The sequence below is a fragment of the Halichoerus grypus genome, chromosome 1, assembly GCF_964656455.1.
Source record: "Halichoerus grypus chromosome 1, mHalGry1.hap1.1, whole genome shotgun sequence".
In the NCBI taxonomy this organism is placed as follows: Eukaryota; Metazoa; Chordata; class Mammalia; order Carnivora; family Phocidae; genus Halichoerus; species Halichoerus grypus.
This window is the reverse complement of record NC_135712.1, coordinates 45,594,321-45,615,202: the sequence shown is the minus strand read 5'-3', so window position 1 is coordinate 45,615,202 and position 20,882 is coordinate 45,594,321. Positions and strand designations below refer to the sequence as shown.

Below are 20,882 nucleotides of genomic sequence, written 5' to 3'. Positions count from 1 at the left end.
CCCAGGCGCCCGTTAGGCTTTCAAAAGTAGAAAAAAATAGAGTGGCACTGGAATGACCATAACATAGGCAGTGACTCTTTGGACACTGATTCATTCTGGAGGCTTCATTTACCAAACTCAGCAAAATGCTGTTTATATAAATTTGCCTTGAATACAAGAGTCAACCAATTGAACAACTGTTTGCTTTTGCCAGAAGAGGAAGGCATGAAGAGCTAAAATTCCCCTAATAGCACCCGAGGGTTCCCTTTAGGACAAAACTAAGCTGTTCTTCTGGGCATTGCAGATTTGAATCTGTACAAGAAGTCCAGGAGTCCCATCGGGCATTACAGCCTGTGAGATCATAAACATCGTGTCACGTATACAGTTCTAGTTGCAACAGTAGAAATTGCACTTTATGCCATTGCTTTCCACCAGAAATGACACTTCTGAGATGTTACCAGTTTATCTATAAAATAGGTGTTGCTCTGAGTGCTTTGATTAATATGTTCTTATCTGAGCTAATCATACATGATTTTATTGAGGCCAGAGTTTAGATTCCCTACAGGAACCAACCCCAAGGAAAGTTGTCCTTCTCACAGAAATTGCAGCTCACATTCCAGACTGCAGCTCACAGTCCAGACCTGAACTCCACAGTTGAAGCTGAAATCTGATGAAAAATCTTAGTAGGCAAAGGTCAGGGGAAGTGAAAAGGGAAACAAAGATAAAGAACCACAGTGAGAGGTGCCATAGCTCAGTGCTTCTCAAAATTTAACGTCTGTGAATCTCCTAGAGAGAGATCTTGTTAAAATGCAGATTTTGTGTGAGAAGGTCTGGGTAGGGCTTGAGGGTCTTCATTTCTAACATGGTGATTGCTGTCTCTGGGCTTTTGTCATCCACAAGGCCTTTGTCGTTGGAGGGTCTGGATTTTCAGAGAGTGCAGATCATGGGAGAAGCACAGTGTGATAGAGTAAAAAGGGAGAAGCTGGGAGTAACCAGATGGGGCTGGGGAGGCCAGCATGAGTGCGATCACTCATGCCTTTGGAGACTAGTTCAGAGATTTTGTTTTTTACCCCAACTTAAAGGAAACAAGGGGTTTTGAACATGGTGGTAACATGTTCAGGCTTGCCTTTTGTGTATTAGCAAAGTAAGTTGTCAATGAACTTTCCTTCAGAAAAATAAAAATATACTTATTTGTGACATTGTGATTTGATATTTGAAGAGTAGAAAAATGTTCAACCTTCACATGGGACCTGATTGGCAGCTAGGGGAGAGCAAACAACATCTGTTTTGGCAGACTGATTAATCAATTTTTTTGCTTCCTTATCATTTTGCTTGTGAAAGCCAAAATAGAGGAGGGAAAACAGCATTGATAAAATTAATGTCATTCTGAAAACTTAGAGGAAGGGTGGAGTAAGCAGGCTGACGTGCAGAGGTGGCTTCAACATAAGCACAAAAGGTCTGTGATGCTGCTTCTAGTACGAGTAGTCTTCTCTTGGTCATTTATACAAGTGTGTTGTGGTATTTCATTGTGGTTTTCACATGTATTTCCCTGATGACACATTGTATAAAGCATCTTCTTATGTCCTGTTTTGATATCTTTATATCTTGTTTGGTGAGCTATGTGTTCAAATCCTGGCCAATTCTTTAATTGAGTTAATTTTTTGAGTTAATTATTTTCTAATTAGTGTGTTTTGTGAATTCTTCATATATACAAGTACAAGTCATTATCAGATGTATGATGTGCAAATATTTCTCAGGAATCTTGATTGCCTTTCTTTCTCACAAAGATATCAAACTGGCCCATTACACACATGGCATTATGATGTTTGATACCAGTGAGCAAGAAGTAGCAACTGTTCTATGCTTCTTGGTAAGAAATGTGCATGACAGATGGTGAGAAATAAATCCAACAATATTCGAAGCACCTGGCTGGCTCATTCCATACACGATGCAACTCTTGATCTCAGGGTTGTGAGTTCAAACCCCACATTGAGCATGGCGCCTACTTAAAGAAAAATTAAGAGACCTTGTACTTGAGTGAAATTCCTAGGGGGCCAGTGATATAGGGCATGTGGACATTTCCTCTCCGAGGTGAAGGATAAGTTGTTGCATCTGGCCTCTCCTGCAACCAAAAAAGAGTCACAACACCTAGTGGGTTCCTGTGGATTCTGGACACAGTATCACTCTCATTTGGGTGTATTACACAGGCCCATTTACCAAGTGACCAGATAAACTGCTAGTTTTGAGTGGGCTCAGAACAAGAGAAGGCTTTGTAACAAGTATAAGTTGCTGTTCATTGTGCTCCGCCAACTGGGCCATGTGATTCAGCAGAGCCAATGGTGCTTGAAGTGGCAGATGCAGTAGGGAGGTTTTGGAGCCTTTGATAGGCCTCTATAGGTGAGCCACAGTGCAGGCCATTAGAATTTTGGAGCAAGCCCTGCTATCCTCAGTGGATAACTACTCTAGTTTTAAGAAACAGCCATTGGCCTCCTACAGGCTCTTAGTTTAGACTGACGGCTTAACCATGGGCCACTAATTGAACATGCAACCAAATCTGCCCTTACAAGCTGGGTGTTATTTTATCTACCAAGACATTAAGTTGGGCATTCACAGGAGCACTCCACTGTGCAATGAAATGAAACTGCTGTATGCATGTAGGAGCCAGAGCAGACCCTGAAGGCACAAGCAGTTGCATGAAGAAGTGGCCTAAATGCTCAGGGCCCCTATTCCTGCTATACTGGCCTCTCTCTCCTAGCCTGCACCAATGGTCTCGGGGGGAATTCTTTATGATCAGTTGACAGAGGGGGGAAAAGATGGGGTCCTGGTGTAGAGATGGTTCTGCACAAAATGCAGACACGCTCATCCAAAAGTGGACAGCTGCAGCATTACAACCCCTCTCTGTGAAATTCCTGAAAGAGAGAGGTGAATGGAAATCTTCCACGTGACACAACTTGGAGCAGTGCACCTGGTTGTTCACTTTGGAAGGAGAAATGGCCAGGTGTACCAACCCATGAGTTATGACTAATGCTTTGGATGATCAGAGACTTTGAAGGAATATTACTAGGAAATTGAAGACAAGGAAATTTGTATGTAAGCATATCTCTCTGAATGGGCAAAAATCATGAAGATATTTGTGTCTCATAAGAACTATCATCATACCCTCCCCAGTGTCTCCTGAGATTAAGAATTCTTCATATCAGGGCGCCTGGGTGGCTCAGTCGTTAAGAGTCTGCCTTCGGCTCAGGTCATGATCCCAGGGTCCTGGGATCGAGCCCCGCATCGGGCTCCCTGCTCAGTGGGAAGCCTGCTTCTCCCTCTCCCACTCCCCCTGCTTGTGTTCCTGCTCTCGCTGTCTCTCTCTCTGTCAAATAAATAAAATCTTTAAAAAAAAAAAAAAGAATTCTTCATATCAGTGAGGTCATATGATACATGTCTTTCTCTGATTGACTTATTTCGCTTAGCATAATACCCTCCAGTTCCATCCACATCATAGCAAATGGCAAGATTTCATTCCTTTTGATGGCTGATAATATTCCATTGTATATATATACCACATCTTCTTTATTCATTCATCTGTCGATGGACATCTTGGCTCTTTCCACAGTTTAGATATTGTGGACATTGCTGCTATAAACATCAGGGTGCACATACCCCTTCAGATCCCTACATTTGTATCTTTGGGGTAAATAGCCAGGAGTGCAAATGCTGGATAGTATGGTAGCTCTATTTTCAACTTTTTGAGGAACCTCCATACTGTTTTCCAGAGTGGCTGCACCAATTTGCATTCCCACCAACAGTGTAAGAGAGTTCCCCTTTCTCCTCATCCCCACCAACATCTGTCATTTCCTGACTTGTTAATTTTAGCCATTCTGACTGGTGTGAGGTGATATCTCATTGAGGTTTTGATTTGGATTTCCCTGATGCCAAGCGATGCTGAGCACTTTTTCATGTGTCTGTTGGCCATTTGGATATCTTCTTTGGAAAAATGTCTGTTCATGTCTTCTGCCCATTTCTTGATTGGATCATTTGTTCTTTGGGTGTTGAGTTTAAGAAGTTCTTTATAGATTTTGGATACTAGCCCTTTATCTGATATGTCATTTGCAAATATCTTCTCCCATTCTGTCGGTTGTCTTTTGGTTTTGTTGACTGTTTCTTTCGCTGTGCAAAAGCTTTTTATCTTGATGAAGTCCCAATAGTTCATTTCTGCCCTTGCTTCCCTTGCCCTTGGTGATGTTTCTAGGAAGAAGTTGCTGCTGCTGAGGTCGAAGAGGTTGCTGCCTGTGTTCTCCTCAAGGATTTTGATGGACTCCTGTCTCACGTTTAGGTCTTTCATCCATTTTGAGTCTATTTTTGTGTGTGGTGTAAGGAAATGGTCCAGTTTCATTCTTCTGCATGTGGCTGTCCAATTTTCCCAACACCATTTGTTGAAGAGACTGTCTTTTTTCCATTGGACATTCTTCCTGCTTTGTCAAAGATTAGTTGACCATAGAGTTGAGGGTCCATTTCTGGGCTCTCTATTCTGTTCCATTGATCTATGTGTCTGTTTTTGTGCCAGTACCATACTGTCTTGATGATGACAGCTTTGTAATAGAGCTTGAAGTCCAGACATTGGGGAGGGTATGTGCTATGGTGAGCGCTGTGAATTGTATAAGACTGTTGAATCACAGACCTGTACCTCTGAAACAAATAATACATTATATGTTAAAAAAAAAAAAAAAAAAAGGAAGAAGATATCAGGAAGGGAAAAATGAAGGGGGGGAAATCGGAGGGGGAGACGAACCATGAGAGATGATGGACTCTGAAAAACAAACTGAGGGTTCTAGAGGGGAGGGGGGTGGGAGGATGGGTTAGCTTGGTGATGGGTATTAAGGAGGGCGCGTACTGCATGGAGCACTGGGTGTTATACACAAACAATAAATCATGGAACACTACATCAAAAACTAATGATGTAATGTATGGTGATTAACATAACATAATAAAAAAATGATAAAAAAAAAAAGAACTATCATCAAAGGGTGACCTCAGCAGAGAACTACTTAAAAAATCAAGTAGATGGAATGACCTATTTTTGGACAATAGTCAGCTTCTTTCTTCAGTCATTTCTGTCATCATCCAGTGGGTTCATGAACAAAAGGATCCAGTGGCAGGGAAGGAATTCATGCATGTGTTCACATCATGGACTTTATTTACTAAGGCCATCTTGGCTACAGCCTTTGCTGAGTGTTCAGTCTGCCAGGAGGTGAGATAACATTGAGTCGCTTATATTTATCACCATTTATTAGAATGATCAGCTAGCTACCTGGTGGCAGGTTGATTACATTGGAAAGTTTCCATCATAAAAGGGAAGTGGCTTTTTTTTCTCCTACTGGAATAGCCACCTATTCTAAATAAAGATTTATCCTACCTTCATTCATTGATTCTACCAAAACCAACATCTTGGGCTTAACAGAACTCCTTATCCACTATCTAGTATCGTAGGATTACATACAACATTGCTTCTGACCAAGGAATTTACTTCACAGCCAAAGAAGTGTAGCAAAGGGCCCATTTTCATAAAATTCACTGACCTTACCCTATTCCCCACCATTCTGAAGCAACTTGTTTGATAGAACGGTGGAATAGCCTTTTTGGAGACTCATTTATTGCATCACTAGATGGTGATACCTTATAGCGTTAGAGTATCTCCAGAAGGCTATATATTTTCTGAGTTTGCATTCAATGTATGGTATTGGCACCACTCACTGTTACCCCTGGGAACCCACCAGCATATTTTTGAAGGGCCCACTAGCATAATTTTTGCTTCATGTTCCCTTGATCTTATGCTCTGGTGGCCTAGAGATCTTCGAGCCAGAGGGAGGAATGCTGTCATCAGGACACACAACAGTGATCCATTTAGATGGAGGTAGAAGCTGACTCCCCACTGAGCAGGAAGTCTGATACAGGGCTGGATCCCAGGACCCTGAGATCATGACCTGAGCCAAAGACAGATGCTTAACAGACTGAGCCACTCAGGCGTCCCTGAAACATCTGGTATATGAAATGTCATTGAGAATGATGATCCCAAAAGTTAATTCTACTTAAAATTTCACTTTTTTATATGAACTGAGGTCCCATCCATTAACATTATTTAAATGAGGCAATGGAGTTTTGATTGGCTATCAGCACTTTCAATCATGGTTTCCAAGAAAAGTTATTTAAAGGTCCACAATTCTTCATCCTTTGAAACAAATGCCCCATGGAAATTTGGACCCACCCTCCCAAAGCAGGGAGGAAAGTACAAAGCAGAGGGTAGAAACCTTTAGGATATTTGCAGATTGTGGTTAAGTAGGAGATAGAGAATGTGTAGAAACTCCATTTTGACTGGTCTCTAAATATTTTATTATTATAAAAATGTTGCTTCACTGCTTATTTTAAAACAGTGTTTCCTAAGTATGGTTTTAAACCAACAGCATTAACATTGCTAAATCAGAAACACTACTGATGGAGCCTATCAATAGGTTTTCACAAATTCTCCACATGATCTTGATGCCCACTATAGTTTAAGAACCACCCTTGTAAAAGAACAACATGAATGTCTATACCAGAGATATTTTGACATATACTGAATACACATACTCGATAAGATTTTGCTATAGCTTGTCTCCAACGCAGACATTGAGAAATACTGTTCTAGTATTGACTGGCGTTTGTCTTAACCTAATTTTGTTGTTTCTTTGAATACAATCTAAGATAATTTTCTTAGCAATCTTCTGAACAGTAAAAAGTATTGTAAACTGATGAGAAAAGTGTATATATACTATATTATTTATATTTAAAGAGATGGAAGTATGACTTATTTTATTTTAAACGTTTTATTCAAGATAATTAATGTATAGTATTATATTAGTTTCAGGTGCACAGTATAGTGATTCTACAATGCTATACATTTCTCAGTGCTCATCAAGATAAGTATATTCTTAATCTACTTTATGTATTTCACCCATCTCCCCACATACCTCTCATCTGCCAATTTGTTCTCTATATTTAAGTCTGCTTTTTATGTTTTTTTGTCTCCTTTTTTTTGTTTTATTCATTTGTATTATTTCTTAAATTCCACATGTGAGTGAAATCATATGGCATTTGTTTTTCTCTGACTGACTTATTTCACTTAGCATTGTACTCTGTAGGTCCTTCCATGTTGTTGCAAATGGCAAGATGTCATTCTTTCTAATGGCTGAATAATATTCCATTATATATGTGTGTGCGTGCGCACGCACACACACACACACACCACTTCTTTATCTATTCATCAACCAGTGGACATTTGGGATGCTCCCATATCTTGGCTATTGTAAATAATGTTGCAATAAAATCAGGTTGTGTATATTTTTTTGAATCAGGGTTTTTATTTTCTTTGGGTAAATAGTAGGGAGATTACTGTATCATATAGTAATTCTATTTTTAATTTTTTAAGGAACCTCCAAACTGTTTTTTACAGTGGCTACACCAATTTGTATTCTCACCAAGTGCATGAAGGTCCCTTTCTCTACACATGTTCACCAACATTTTTCATTTCCTGTGGTTTTGATTTTAAGTATTGTGACAGACGTAAGGTGATATCATGTTGTTTTGATTTGCATTTCCCTGATGACTAGTGATGTTGAGCATCCATCCATTCATGTGTCAGTTGGTCTTCTATATCTTTTTTGGAGAAAAATCTATTTAGGTCCTCTGCCCATTTTTATTATATTATTTGGGTTTTCTTGATGTTCAGTTGTATAAATTCTCTATATATTTTGACTATTAACTGCTTGTCAGATATATCATTTGGGAATGTCTTCTCCCTTTCAGTAGGGTGCCTTTTTGTTTTGTTGATAGTTTCCTTTGCTGTGCAGAAGATTTTTATAGGAACTATGAGTTCTTTTAAACCTCCAGGTTAAGAAAATGAACACACCTTCATAACAAAAAGTATTCAAAGTAGGTTATTTGTCTTTCCAAGGGACGGCTTAATCCACATCAGTAGCAGTTGTTCCAGACAAATACACAGACTTAGCATTCTGATACCATCCTTCACATCTAAGTATCTATCAAATAACACATATGTAATTTCATAGTGTTTTTTTAAAGGAAGCAGTAGAATATCTTGTCTGAAATAGCAGATACATATTTTACCTCTTTCCCAACATGCTACTTATATGACAAAAATAATGTACAAAACGAATAGAGTTGTAACAATAGTGAGAATGGGATTACATCAGTGGACAAGGGATTTTGGTGAATTTCTGGAAGGAAAAGTAGTTAGGGGGTGCCTGGGTGGCTCAGTCATTACGTGTCTGCCTTTGGCTCAGGTCATGATCCCAGGGTCCTGGGATGGAGCCCTGCATCGGGCTCCCTGCTCAGCAGGAAGCCTTCTTCTCCCTGTCCCACTCCCCCTGCTTGTGTTCCCCTCTCTCACTGTCTCTCTCTCTGTCAAATAAATAAATAAAATCTTAAAAAAAAAAAGTTGTTTGTATTTTACTTAAGTTCAAACCAGAGCAAAGGAATCTATACACCTGAAATATACAAGAGGAGGCTACAGAGGAAATCTGAGCTTCTGAGACCCCCAGCTGACTGTTCCATACTCACCCAGTCTAAAGTAAGACTTGACAGGTAACACACCATGCTCAGACTCACAGGTGGATGTCAAACTTCTCATTCAAAGAAAAAGCCAATTAGGAAAATAGACCTTTCTGAGAACGAAGAAATACACGGTAGTAATTTATATTACTATTTTTGTTTTGGGGTCATAACAATGAATGAACAAAAAACCAAATACCTAACAGGAAAAATCAGAAAGATGGGACTATTACACAGCAAAGAATCAATAAACTACACACATATGCAATAACATGAATTATCTGGGTTTAAAGAGTAAAAGCCTTTGATCCATTCAGTTCCTTTGCTGGGACTTGGAGTTATCTCTAGGAAAACAAAAATAGAACAGATGACCTGGTCTAATCTTGTGATCTGCACTGCCAGACATACACAATAATGAAATTTCTTTTTTTAATAATGATATTTGTCTTAAATACTTATATGTCTTATATCTTTAAAAAGCATCTAATTAAAGGGCTTCTCCTTAATTATTTTCTCATACTCCATTCCTGGAACTAATTCTACGGATAAGAAGAAGAATTCATTTTAGGTTTATAATGCTCAAGCATGTCATGAAAAAACAGAAAGGGAAGCTAGCTTGCAGGAGCTATCCTGAACCTAGCAATTTCCCTGGACTCATTACCATTTGAAAAAGAGTGACACAGTCTACTGCGTTTTATGTATTCATGCTGTCACATTTTTTAAATTTCACAAGTAGTTCACAAATACTTACTTAGGATTTCATGTGTAAGCCACTGTCCTATGCACTGCACAAGTACAAGAATACTAGGACTTTTAAGTTATAACCCAAAAATAAGCACTATACAAGGTCAAATGTGATCTAAGAAGAATAAATAAACTAACATGCTTCAAGTGAGTATGCATTCCTATCCTCTTTATGGTAATCTGGAAATGCATCAAGGTAGTAGTTAACATTTAAACTGATAGACCTTGAAGAAAAGACATCATTTCAATTACAAAATAAGATGGACAGTTGTGGGGTGGGATGGAGGATTTTATTCTCTTTGGAGAGACCCATAGAGGCAAAAGGTTGAACTGAGAGAGTGAGATGTGTCTAGAAGGCTTTCAGTAACTGTGTGTATGGGTGTGTATGGGTTTAACACAAGGTCCATTAGAAGAATTAGGGGGAAAGGACTTTAACATTAAACCAAGGTTTATTTTAAAAAAATTCAATTAACTCCAGGGTGAACAAATGCAGGGTGAAGAAGATACTTATTGATATATGGATATAGATATAAGTGTAGATCTAAGTAGATCTATATCACATAATCTGGACTTACACACAAGCAAAAAATTTATGCATATGTATATAGAGAGAGATCTACATAAATATACCATATATAATACTACCTGACCTAGTAGCAAAGACAATCTATTAAATGTTATTGAAAAGAGTTATCATTTAATCTGAGCTAAATTTACAAAGTCCAGGAAGTAAGAGAGATTCAGCAAGAAGGTAAGGATAAGTAATTAGAGTTTGCAAATCCCGGAAGTGGGTAGTTATGGGGATAACAGCCTCAGTGGTATCAGTAGGATTGTGTATGGAATCAGTGGTAGAGAGAAAGGGTAGGTGTGGATTGAAGTTGGATCACTCATTACACTTTGCAAATGGAGTGTGAGGAAAACTAACATTTATGGACTTTGAGGCACAAAACATTCTAACTCTTGTTGATTTTCATGTCTCTGTAGGCATTCACTGTGACATTATATCATCTTAACATTATTTGGACTTTGGTAACATGCATTTAAAGCCCCTCATTGTCACCAGCACATTCCAATAAACTACATATTATTGATTTCTTAATCTTTCTAGCTTAATTTTTTTTTCTTTTTACTTCTAGGAAATTTGAAACCATTCTTTCCTATTCAGTCACTTTTGTCTATGTCCACCCCAACTTAAATCCTCAGTTGAATCTGTTAGCTTTCTTTATTAGTGAAGTTGTCTAGATTGCCCAACAACAGACAAACACAGCTAGAAAGGGCCTATAGAAGGCATCCTAGACAGGGAGGCAACTTGCCTCTAACTTCCTTTAAGAAGCACACTAACTTAAGAGCATCTCTTTGCTTGACGCTTTCTTCATTGTCTTAAAACCCTTGTCGTTTTCTTCCCTCATTGCTCCCATTTCTTTTTATTTCTCTGTGATATCAGAGTTGAATCCACAAAAGAGGTAAAATTCTCCATGCCCCAAATAAAGTAGAAAGAGAAACCTTTTGATGGCTGGCAGAATTCCTGGGATTTGCCTCTGTTCACTCAAACACAAATCTGCCTCCACTATCCAGTTAAATGTAACATGGATTTTGGCTATACAGCTGTTTATGCATTAAAGACATCACAATCAAGTTCTGTTCAGAGGCACTATGCTACTTTAGTACTTAATGCATTTATAAAGTCACACCAAAGAACAGACAATCCTGTGAAATATTTTCATTTTTGTTTTCTGCTTTAATTATTTAAGTATGATACGAATACTTGCTTAAAATTCCTTGTGTGATTTGAATAATATGCACAAATATTTTAAGAAGATATTAGGTTCTCCCACCTTAAGTCATTAAAAGACTAGGACAATTATAATTGTAAAAAAAAAAATTAAATACTACTCAACTCATAGTAACATTAGTTGGCACAATTTTGTCATTTTAATGGAAGGAGAATAGACACTAGTATGAAATCTAAGCATTTCTCTTTAACATTTTTCTCAGTGAATCTATAACTTTCTTATTTCTCAGGCTGTAGATCATTGGATTTAAGAAAGGAATTATTATGGTGTAAAATAGAGAGTCCATCATATCTTGATCATCTGCCTGTGCAGATCCAGGGCACACATACACGAAGAGAAGGGGGCCATAGTACAGAGAGACAGATAAGAGATGGGCTCCACAGGTGGAGAAGGCTTTCCTTATGCCTTGCAGAGACTTCTTTTTTAAGATTATAAAAAGAATTAATGTGTAAGAGATAAGAACAATCAGAATGGTGAGCATCTGAATTGACCCAGAAAAAATAAATACTATGAGAATATTAATAGAAGGATCAGTACAAGAAATTTTAAATAATGGCATGATGTCACAGTAAAAGTGATGTATTATGTTACTATTACAGAAGGTTAATCTGAATAAAAAGCCTATATGAATTATGGCATGAAAAAGGCCACCTACAAATGATGAAATCAACAGCTGCATGGAGAGTCTGTAAGTCATAATTATTGGATAAAGTAAAGGCTTGCATACAGCCACATACCGATCATATGCCATTGTTGCCAGGAGAAAACATTCTGTGGTGGCACTGACTGTAAAGGAAAAAAATTGTATCATGCATTCAGAGAGAGAGATCATCTTATTCTTGGCAAAGAAGTTGACCAACATCTTGGGGGATACTGTAGATGATATCCAAGCATCCACAAATGCCAGACTCCCAAGAAATAAATACATGGGAATGTGAAGGTGAGGGTCATTGCAGATGAGAACAATCAGACTGAGGTTTCCCACAATGGTGATGAGATATATAACCAAGAACACCAGGAACAAGGGAATTTGCCACTCTCGTTGATATGTGAGTCCCGTGAGAACAAACTCTTCCAGCTCTGTTGTATTTTTAGTTTCCATATTCTTAATAGATGGCTTCTGAAATTAAATGTGGTAAATTTAAAAAGAACATTCATTAAAGATTTATAAAAGACAATTCAGTGAGGGTAACTGAAATAAAATCATACAGTAGGCTGTAATTTTATTTATTCTAACAAGGCAACTGTTTGTGGGAATTGTTATACTGGAAAAATACAACTATTTAAGTTCATACTATGTGCAGAATAAGCAGATTTGGAAGACAAGAAAAACATTCTGAACATGAGCAAATTTATGGGGTAACCATTGAATGAGGTAGGCAAATTCTGTGTGTAAGACACTGATGCGGCAACAAAAGTAAAGATGTTAGAAGGGCCTGGATTGTACAGTGAGTCAATGCCCTGTGAAACATCTTCAAATTTATCCTTCAAACAATAAGTTGGGACTGAAAATTTTAAGAAAGGAAGTGGCATCCTAAGATATTTATTAAATTAAATGTTTGGTTGTAGAAAATAGGCTGAAGGGAGAGGAAACTAGAGTAAAGGACACCAATCAGGAAGTTGTTATTATTGTCCAGTGATTCCCAAGCCAAAATATGCATCAAAATTATCTAGGAGAGTTCTTGTACAAAATATAGATTCTGAGATATTACAATAGAAATTGATTTGGTAGGTCATGAATTGGTTGTAATAATATGCATTTTATAAATGTTGCCAGTTGATTAAACAGCATATGAAGTTCTTAGACTATGTGTGATATGATATTGGGAGTAATGAGGAGGACAAAGAGGTAGCTCAAAGTCAACCAGAATGTACAGTCACTAGGACTCAGTGACATATTAGATGTGAAGGGAGGTGGTCAGTGAAGGAAAAAGAAGACACTTTGTGCCTGGGTAGATGGTCATCAAAAATTGAGATTGAGGACTCAGGTGTGGTAGCCAGTTTTTGCAAGGAACATTCTGGGAACATCTGGGTGAAATATATTCAGCAGTATGGTTTTATAAGAGCTTAATAGAAATGATGACTGGGAGCCATTAAGGTGAATAAAAACATAGTTATATATGATTCATCATTGAAGAGTGTGCATAAGGTAAAAAGAAGGAGGACATAGAAAGGAACTCAAAGAAGTTTTATTAAAGAGATTACAAAATGGATATACATGATGTATTTGTTGGATAACATCTGATCCTATGTTCTACTGCATGAGTCCTGGTGGCAGAAAAAGCTGTCATCTGGTCTAGAGGCCAAAAGTTATAGATGTTGACATTCCCATCCCCTAGCACCTAGAATGAGGGGACTTGATGTAGGTTTGCCAGTCAAACTCACCTACACTGGATTTGGAATATGGAGAGAAGGAGACAAAGGGTCAGGGGAAAAAAAAGAGAGTTTTGATTACAAAATCAACCAAGGGAAAAGTAGAAAATGTATCCTACACCCACAACAATGGCATTATCAGTTGAGCTGTTGCATTCTGCATCCAGGAGCAAGGACAGAAGCTCTTATCAAGCTATATATACTAGGGACATGATTTTGGCTGTTTGACAGGCTGTCTTTCTGGCATTGTGTTCCTGCCCATTTTTCCAGTGGATTTCTCCAATCCCCTAGCATTTCTATATTAAAGCCAATTCCCACTCACTTAACCCATCTCCTCTTGCAACCAAGAGCTCTGGATTAGACAAAACAAGAAAAGGAAAGACCAGTAAGGACACTGAGCAGAGTGATCAAAGAAACATGAAGGAATAGGAAAGGTGAGTGTTCCAGAATTAAAGAGAGAAAAACACTCAAGAAGGACAAGGTGAAGTACAGTGCCAAAAGTGAAAAGTGCTCTGGTGGAATAAGGAATGATCAGCGATCATTAAGTGTGGAATTAAAAGATTCATAGTTGTGGGAAACAGAACGCCACAACGACCACTGGTGCATGTTCATTCAGTCTCCGAGATCTCTGAGAAAACTCGAGATTGCAGGGTTAAAAATAACCCGAAAGGATCAGAGTGAAATGCCCTTGGGATGTGTGTGGTCTGTTCTAAAGTACACAGCAGAAGATGTTTTGTAGATAGGAAGCCAGCTGTAAACAGCACACGGTGCATTCCCTTCTTTGTTCTCTTATCCTGTGTTAAGGTCCGAGTACAATGGTGTTTACAATTAATTGATCACAGCCAGTTACAGATTTCTTTATTCCTTCTCCACTCCCACTGCTTCACTTAACTAACCCTGTGTACATGGAAGAATGTGCCTTATACTAAGTCCCTGCTGTAAATCATTATAGACCTATATCATCGTAGAAGGTATATTAGATTATGGAAAATAAACCTTGGCACCTCGGGCTGTTTGCTCGGGGTCCCCTGTGCCTTGCTATACTGTCATCTCTTTTTCTCAGTTCCTTCGCCACCCCAGGTCCAGGACTCTCAGAGGTCGACACATAGTGGCTTTCATGAGAGCAGTTTCCATTTTCTGATAGAGTTGAGGTCAGAGAGTAATAAGAAGTGAATGGGAAACAAGGGGCACTGCAGTGAGGAGAATGAAATAGGGTGCTCCAAGGAATGTGGGGAGCAGTGGGGATCATCTGCTGCCCACTGAGTATCCATAGTGTATTCATAGATGGATAGGGATAGGAAAGGCCAGGCCCTGAAGAGAGATAGAGGAAGTATCAGAGAAAGGCTGAAGATGAAATAAAGGGAAAAGCTCAGAGATTGGGGGTAAATGTTTGTCTTAATTCTGGTTTTCATTAAAAGTTGTCAATACTGGGTATCATTTCTATTTCTTTCATTCCAAATTCCAACTTTATTTTTCTATGGAAAATGCGTATGAAATAGAAACTGTCATTTTAATTTTAGGCCAGAAATTTTGTATTGTTCACAAATATACTAGCACTGCTGAAAGTTCTTTCCATATTTAAAAGTTACTTTATGTTTGTTTTTACAGTAATTAGAACTGACTTTCTCTAGCTATTCCCGTTTTACTTGAGAGCCCTTTCCTCTCCACCAGGTTTTTAGCAGAATAAAATCGAACAAAAGACTGGAACCTAATCCAGGCAATCTAAATAGCCAATGCCAATGATTGCAATTGGTGAATGTATATTTATTTGGAATGGGTTTCCCTCCATACAATCCCAAACTACTAAATAATTGAAAATTCAAGTTCAATCATTGAGCCCTTATTAAGTCAGAAAGTAGAAAGAACCCTGGAGGGATATTTTCTGCATTTTTCCTCCTATGTATATATATAAATTACTCAATGAAATTATTGTCAGAAGTGGGTGAAAGGATACACAGGTGAACAGTTTAGTGATTTAACGTAAAAGCTTAATCAGAGAATGTGGTTAATTAAATGGAATAAACATTTTGAACAGAATCATCAGAAAGACTTCTTACATGGGAAACATTATGACCTAAATCCTTAAGCCCATTTTTAAATTGTCTAACGTTCTAGTTCACCAAGCTTATCCTATGGAGTCATTATAATTTTCTTATGATTGATGATTAAAGAGTGCAATTTAGTCTTCGAGCCATTTTGCTTACCCAGATTTTACTCACAATAGTAAAACATTATTAGATTATTCACTATTTGTTTTCTTTTCTAGTTTGTTTCAAATTTTTATTTAAATTCTAGTTAGGTAATATATAGTATCATACGAGTTGTTCCCCATTTTCAACCTGCTATTTGGTCATGTTATAAACCAAATCAAAATTATTTATAAACGTAACAGTATTTTTAACTTTCTATAAAAAACAATGAGTATTACATAAATCAATCTCTTACCAATATCTCTTAAGACATTATGGAGATCCTATCAAGGCTGGGCTTTCTCAAGTGCAAAAAAATTTTGTTGCACCAGAATGACCGTAGCACAGGCAGCAACTCTTTGCAAACTGATTCATTTTGGAGGCTTCATTCACCAAACTCAGCAAAATGCTGTTTATATAAATTTGCCTTGAATACAAGAGTCAACCAATTGAACAACTGTTTGCTTTTGCCAGAAAAGGAAGGCATGAAGAGCTAAAATTCCCCTAATAGCACCCGAGGGTTCCCTTTAGGACAAAACTAAGCTGTTCTTCTGGGCATTGCAGATTTGAATCTGTATGAGAAGTCCAGGAGTCCCATCGGGCATTACAGCCTGCGAGATCATAAACATCGTGTCACGTATACAGTTCTAGTTGCAACAGTAGAAATTGCACTTTATGCTCCTGCTTTCCACCCCAAATGACAATTCTGACATGTTTATGCAAATCAGTATCTATAAAATAGGTGTTGTTCTGAGTGCTTTGATCAATATGTTCTTGTCTGAGCTAATCATACATGATTTATTTTAATCATACATGATTTTACTGAGGCCAGAATTTAGATTCCCTTCAGGAGCCAACCCCAAGGAAAGTGGTCCTCCTCACGCAAACTGCAGCTCACATTCCAGACTTTGACCTGACTCCACACTTTAAGCTGAAATCTGATGAAAAATCATAGTAGGCAAAGGTCAGGGGAAGTGCAAAGGGAAACAAAGATAAAGCACCCACAGTGAGAGGTACCATAGCTCAGTGCTTCTCAAACTTTAATGCCTGTGAATCTCCTAGAGAGAAATCTTGTTAAAATGCAGATTCTGTGTCTGTAGATCTAGGAGGGGCCTGAGGGTCTTCATTTCTAACACGGTGATTGCTGCCTCTGGTCTTGTGTCATCCACAAGACCTTTATTGTTGGAGGGCCTAGATTATCAGAGAGCCCAGATCATAGGAGAAGCACTGCATTGTAAATGTGGCTGGCATGTTATGAGAGAAGCAGGCAGGAACCAGTTGGGGTCAGGGAGGCCAGCATATAATCACAAGGGACCTTGGAGGATGGGTCAGGGGCTTTATTCTTTACCCTAACATAATGCAAAACTATTGAGGGATTTAAAACTTGGTTCAGATTTGTCTCAACAGAGAAAGTTGCCAATGAACATTTGTTCAGAAAAATAAAACTTAATTTACTTGTTTATGACAATTTGATTTGATATCTTAAAAAAAAATTAACCTCCAGTTGCATCATGGCCAGCAACATAGGCAAGGAAAAGAGACGTATTTTTTGATAGATTTATTAATCCATTTTCCTGGATTTCCAACATTCTTAGAATGTTGATAGTGCAAGAGAAAGTGAAAAATTAACATAGATGAAAGAAGATTCACTGTGAATATTCTGCAAAAGGGTTGAGTAAGCAGCATGATGAGCAGAGGTACTTTTTTTTTTTTTAAAGATTTTATTTATTTATTTGAGAGGGGGAAAGAATCCCAAGCCAAATCTGTGCTGAGCTGTCCAGGGCTCTGTCCCATGACCCTGAGATCCTGACACGAGTTGAAATTAAGAGTTGGAGGCTTAACTGACTGAGCCACCCAGGCACCCCCAGAGGTAGCTTTTAACATAACAAAACTTGGCTGAAATTTCCTTCCCCCTTAAATGTTATGTCCTTATCTCCTAACACATTTTGTTGTTTCACTATGAGTACAAAAGGTCTGTATTGTTGATTATGGTATGGATTGTCTTTTCGATTTCAGTTATTTTAATAGGTAGGTTGTAGTGTTTCATTGTAGTTTTAATTTGCATTTCCCTGATGATTAAGGATGGTTAGCATCATTTGGTGCCCTTATTTGACTTCTGTATGCCATATTCAGTGAAAAGTCTATTCAAATCTTTTGCCAGTTTTTAATTGGATTATTTGTTTTCTATTTTTTTAGTTTTGATAGCACCCCTTATATCTGCATATGAGTCCATTATCAGCTAAATGATTTATACATATTTTCTGAAATTCTCTGGTTTGTCATTTTATTTTAGAAATATTTCTTGAACAGCAAGTCTTTTAATGAAGTTAATTATAAATTTTTTTTCTTTTATGGATGGTGCTTTTGGTGTTGTATTTCTTTGTACATTTATGTCTATTATCCTTTTTTGTGTATTATCTGGATCAGAGTTCCTTTTTTGCATATAGATATCCAATTGTTTCTGCTTAATTTGTTGAAAAAACTATCTTTTCTCTGCTGAATTATTTTTTACCTTTGTAAAATCAGCTGTCCATGTATTTATGGGTTTATTTCTGGACCTTATTCTGTTTCACTGATTTATTTGTCTATGTTTACAACAATACGGCACTGTCTTGATACTGAAGTTCTATATGAAGTCTTAGAATCAGATATTGTTAGACATCTAACTTTGTTCATTTTCAAAGTGGTCTTGACTATTATTGTGCATTCTTTGCATTTCCATGTGAATAATAGAATCAGCTTCATCAGTTTCTATAAGAAATCCTACTGTGATTTTTATTGGGCTTTTATTAAATCTGTAGGTGCATTTAGGGAGAATTGACATTTTTTTCAATACTGAATCTTCCAACCCATCTTTCCATTTATTTAGGTATTCTTCAATTTCATTCAGAAAAGCTTTTTTTTTCTTTTTCTGAGTAGAGATTTTGCACATTATTTGTCAGATTTACCACTGCTTTCATATGCTTTTAACTATTGTGCACAGTGTCCATGCATACATACATCCACATGTTTGCAGATAGGGAAATTATGCAGTATACATACTTTTGTAAACTGCTATTCATGCTTGGGGCGCCTGGGTGGCTCAGATGGTTAAGCGTCTGCCTTCGGCTCAGGTCATGATCTCAGGGTCCTGGGATCGAGTCCCGCATCGGGTTCCCTGCTCAGTGCAGAGCCTGCTTCTCCCTCTCCCTCTGCCACTCCCTCTGCTTGTGCTCTTCTGTCTATCTCTCTGTCAAATAAATAAATAAAATCTTTAAAAAAAAAAAAAAACTGCTATTCATGCTTAATACAGAGAGAGTGAAAGCTCTAGAGAAAGGAGTTTAAGTCCATACTCTGATACCTTCTGTATTTCCTTTTTTCCTTCTCTTAGGAAATTCGTTCATTAAAATAAAAGGACAAAGACCCCACCAAAAAGGAGAATTACAGACCAATATCCCTGATGAACATGGATGCAAAAATTATCACCAAAATACTAACCAATAGGATCCAACAGTACATTAAAAGGATTATTCACCATGACCAAGTGGAATTTATTCTTGGGCTGCAAGGTTGTTTCAATATCCGCAAATCAATCAATGTGATGCACTACATAAATAAAAGAAAGAACAAGAACAATATGATCTTCTCAATAGATGCAGAAAAAGCATTTGACAAAGTACAGCATCCTTTCTTGATTAAGACTCTTCACAATGTAGGGTTAGAGGGTACATACCTCAATAACATAAAAACCATCTATGAAAAACCCACAGTGAATATCATTCTCAATAGGAAAAGCCTGAGAGCTTTTCCCCTAAGGTCATGAACATGGCAGGGATGTCCATTCTCACCACTGTTGTTCAGCATAGTACTAGAAGTCCTAGCCTCAGCAATCAGACAACAAAAAGAAATAAAAGGCATCCAAATTGGCAAAGAAGAAATCAAACTCTCACTCTTTGCAGATGACATGATACTTTACATGGAAAACCCAAAAGACTCCACCCCAAAATTGCTAAAACTCAGACAGGAATTCAGTAAAGTTGCAGGATATAAAATCAATACCCAGCTTGGAAATCCCTTTTACGAAGATGGCGCCAAAAGCTAAGAAGGAAGCCCCTGCCCCTCCCAAAGCCAAAGCCAAAGCAAAGGCTTTGAAGGCCAAGAAAGCAGTGCTGAAAGGTGTCCACAGTCACAAAAAAGAAGAAGAAGAAGAAGAAGAAGAAGAAGATCCGCACCTCACCAACATTCCGACGACCCAAGACACTGCGTCTGCGGAGGCAGCCCAAATATCCTTGAAAGAGCGCCCCCAGGAGAAACAAGCTTGATCACTATGCCATCATCAAGTTCCCCCTGACTACTGAGTCAGCCATGAAGAAAATAGAAGACAACACACTTGTGTTCATTGTGAATGTCAACGCCAATAAGCACCAGATCAAACAGGCTGTGATGAAGCTCTACGACATTGACATGGCCAAGGTCAACACCTTGATCAGGCCTGATGGAGAGAAGAAGGCATATGTTTGACTGGCTCCTGACTACGATGCTTTGGATATTGCCAACAAAACTGGAATCATCTAAACTGAGTCCAGCTGGCTAAATCTAAATTTTTTCACCATTAAAAAAAAATAAAATAAAATAAAATCAACACCCAGAAATCAGTGGCATTTCTCTACACAAACAATGAGACAGAAGAAAGAGAAATTAAGGAGTCGATCCCATTTACAATTGCACCCAAAACCATAAGATACATAGGAATAAACCTAACCAAAGAGACAAAGGATCTGTACTCAGAAAACTATAGAATACTCATGAAAGAAATTGAGGAAGACACAAAGAAATAGAAAAATGTTCCATGCTCATGAATTGGAAGAAGAAATATTGTTAAAATGTTGATGCTACCTAGAGCAATCTACACATTCAATGCAATTCCTATCAAAATACTATCAACTTTTTTTACAGAACTGAAACAAATAATCCTAAAACTTGTATGGAAACAGAAAAGACCCTGAATAGCCAAAAGAATGTTGAAAAAAGAAAACCAAAACTGGTGGCATCACAATTCTGGACTTCAAGCTCTATTACTAAGCTGTAATCATCAAGACAGTATGGTACTGGCACAAAAACAGACACATAGATCAATAAAACAGCATAGAGAACCCAGAAATGAGCCCTCAACTCTATGGTCAACTAATCTTCAACCAAGCAGGAAAAAATATCCAATGGAAAAAAGACG

At 37.9% G+C, this 20,882-nt stretch overlaps 1 protein-coding gene and 1 pseudogene across 1 annotated transcript; one reads left to right on the top strand and one right to left on the bottom strand.

The window, feature by feature from the left end:
- Nucleotides 1-11,283: 11,283 nt before the first annotated feature.
- Nucleotides 11,284-18,681, bottom strand: LOC118521620 (olfactory receptor 5H2-like). Its single transcript, XM_036070306.2, has 2 exons — nt 18,664-18,681; nt 11,284-12,243 (listed from the first exon to the last, which is right to left on the bottom strand). The coding sequence occupies exon 2, from the start codon at nt 12,211-12,213 to the stop codon at nt 11,284-11,286; it is 930 nt and encodes a 309-aa protein (XP_035926199.2). The 5' UTR covers nt 12,214-12,243; nt 18,664-18,681.
- Nucleotides 18,682-19,724: 1,043 nt separating this feature from the next.
- LOC118521633 (large ribosomal subunit protein uL23 pseudogene) lies at nt 19,725-20,242 on the top strand (annotated as a pseudogene).
- The last annotated feature ends 640 nt before the right edge of the window (nt 20,243-20,882 follow it).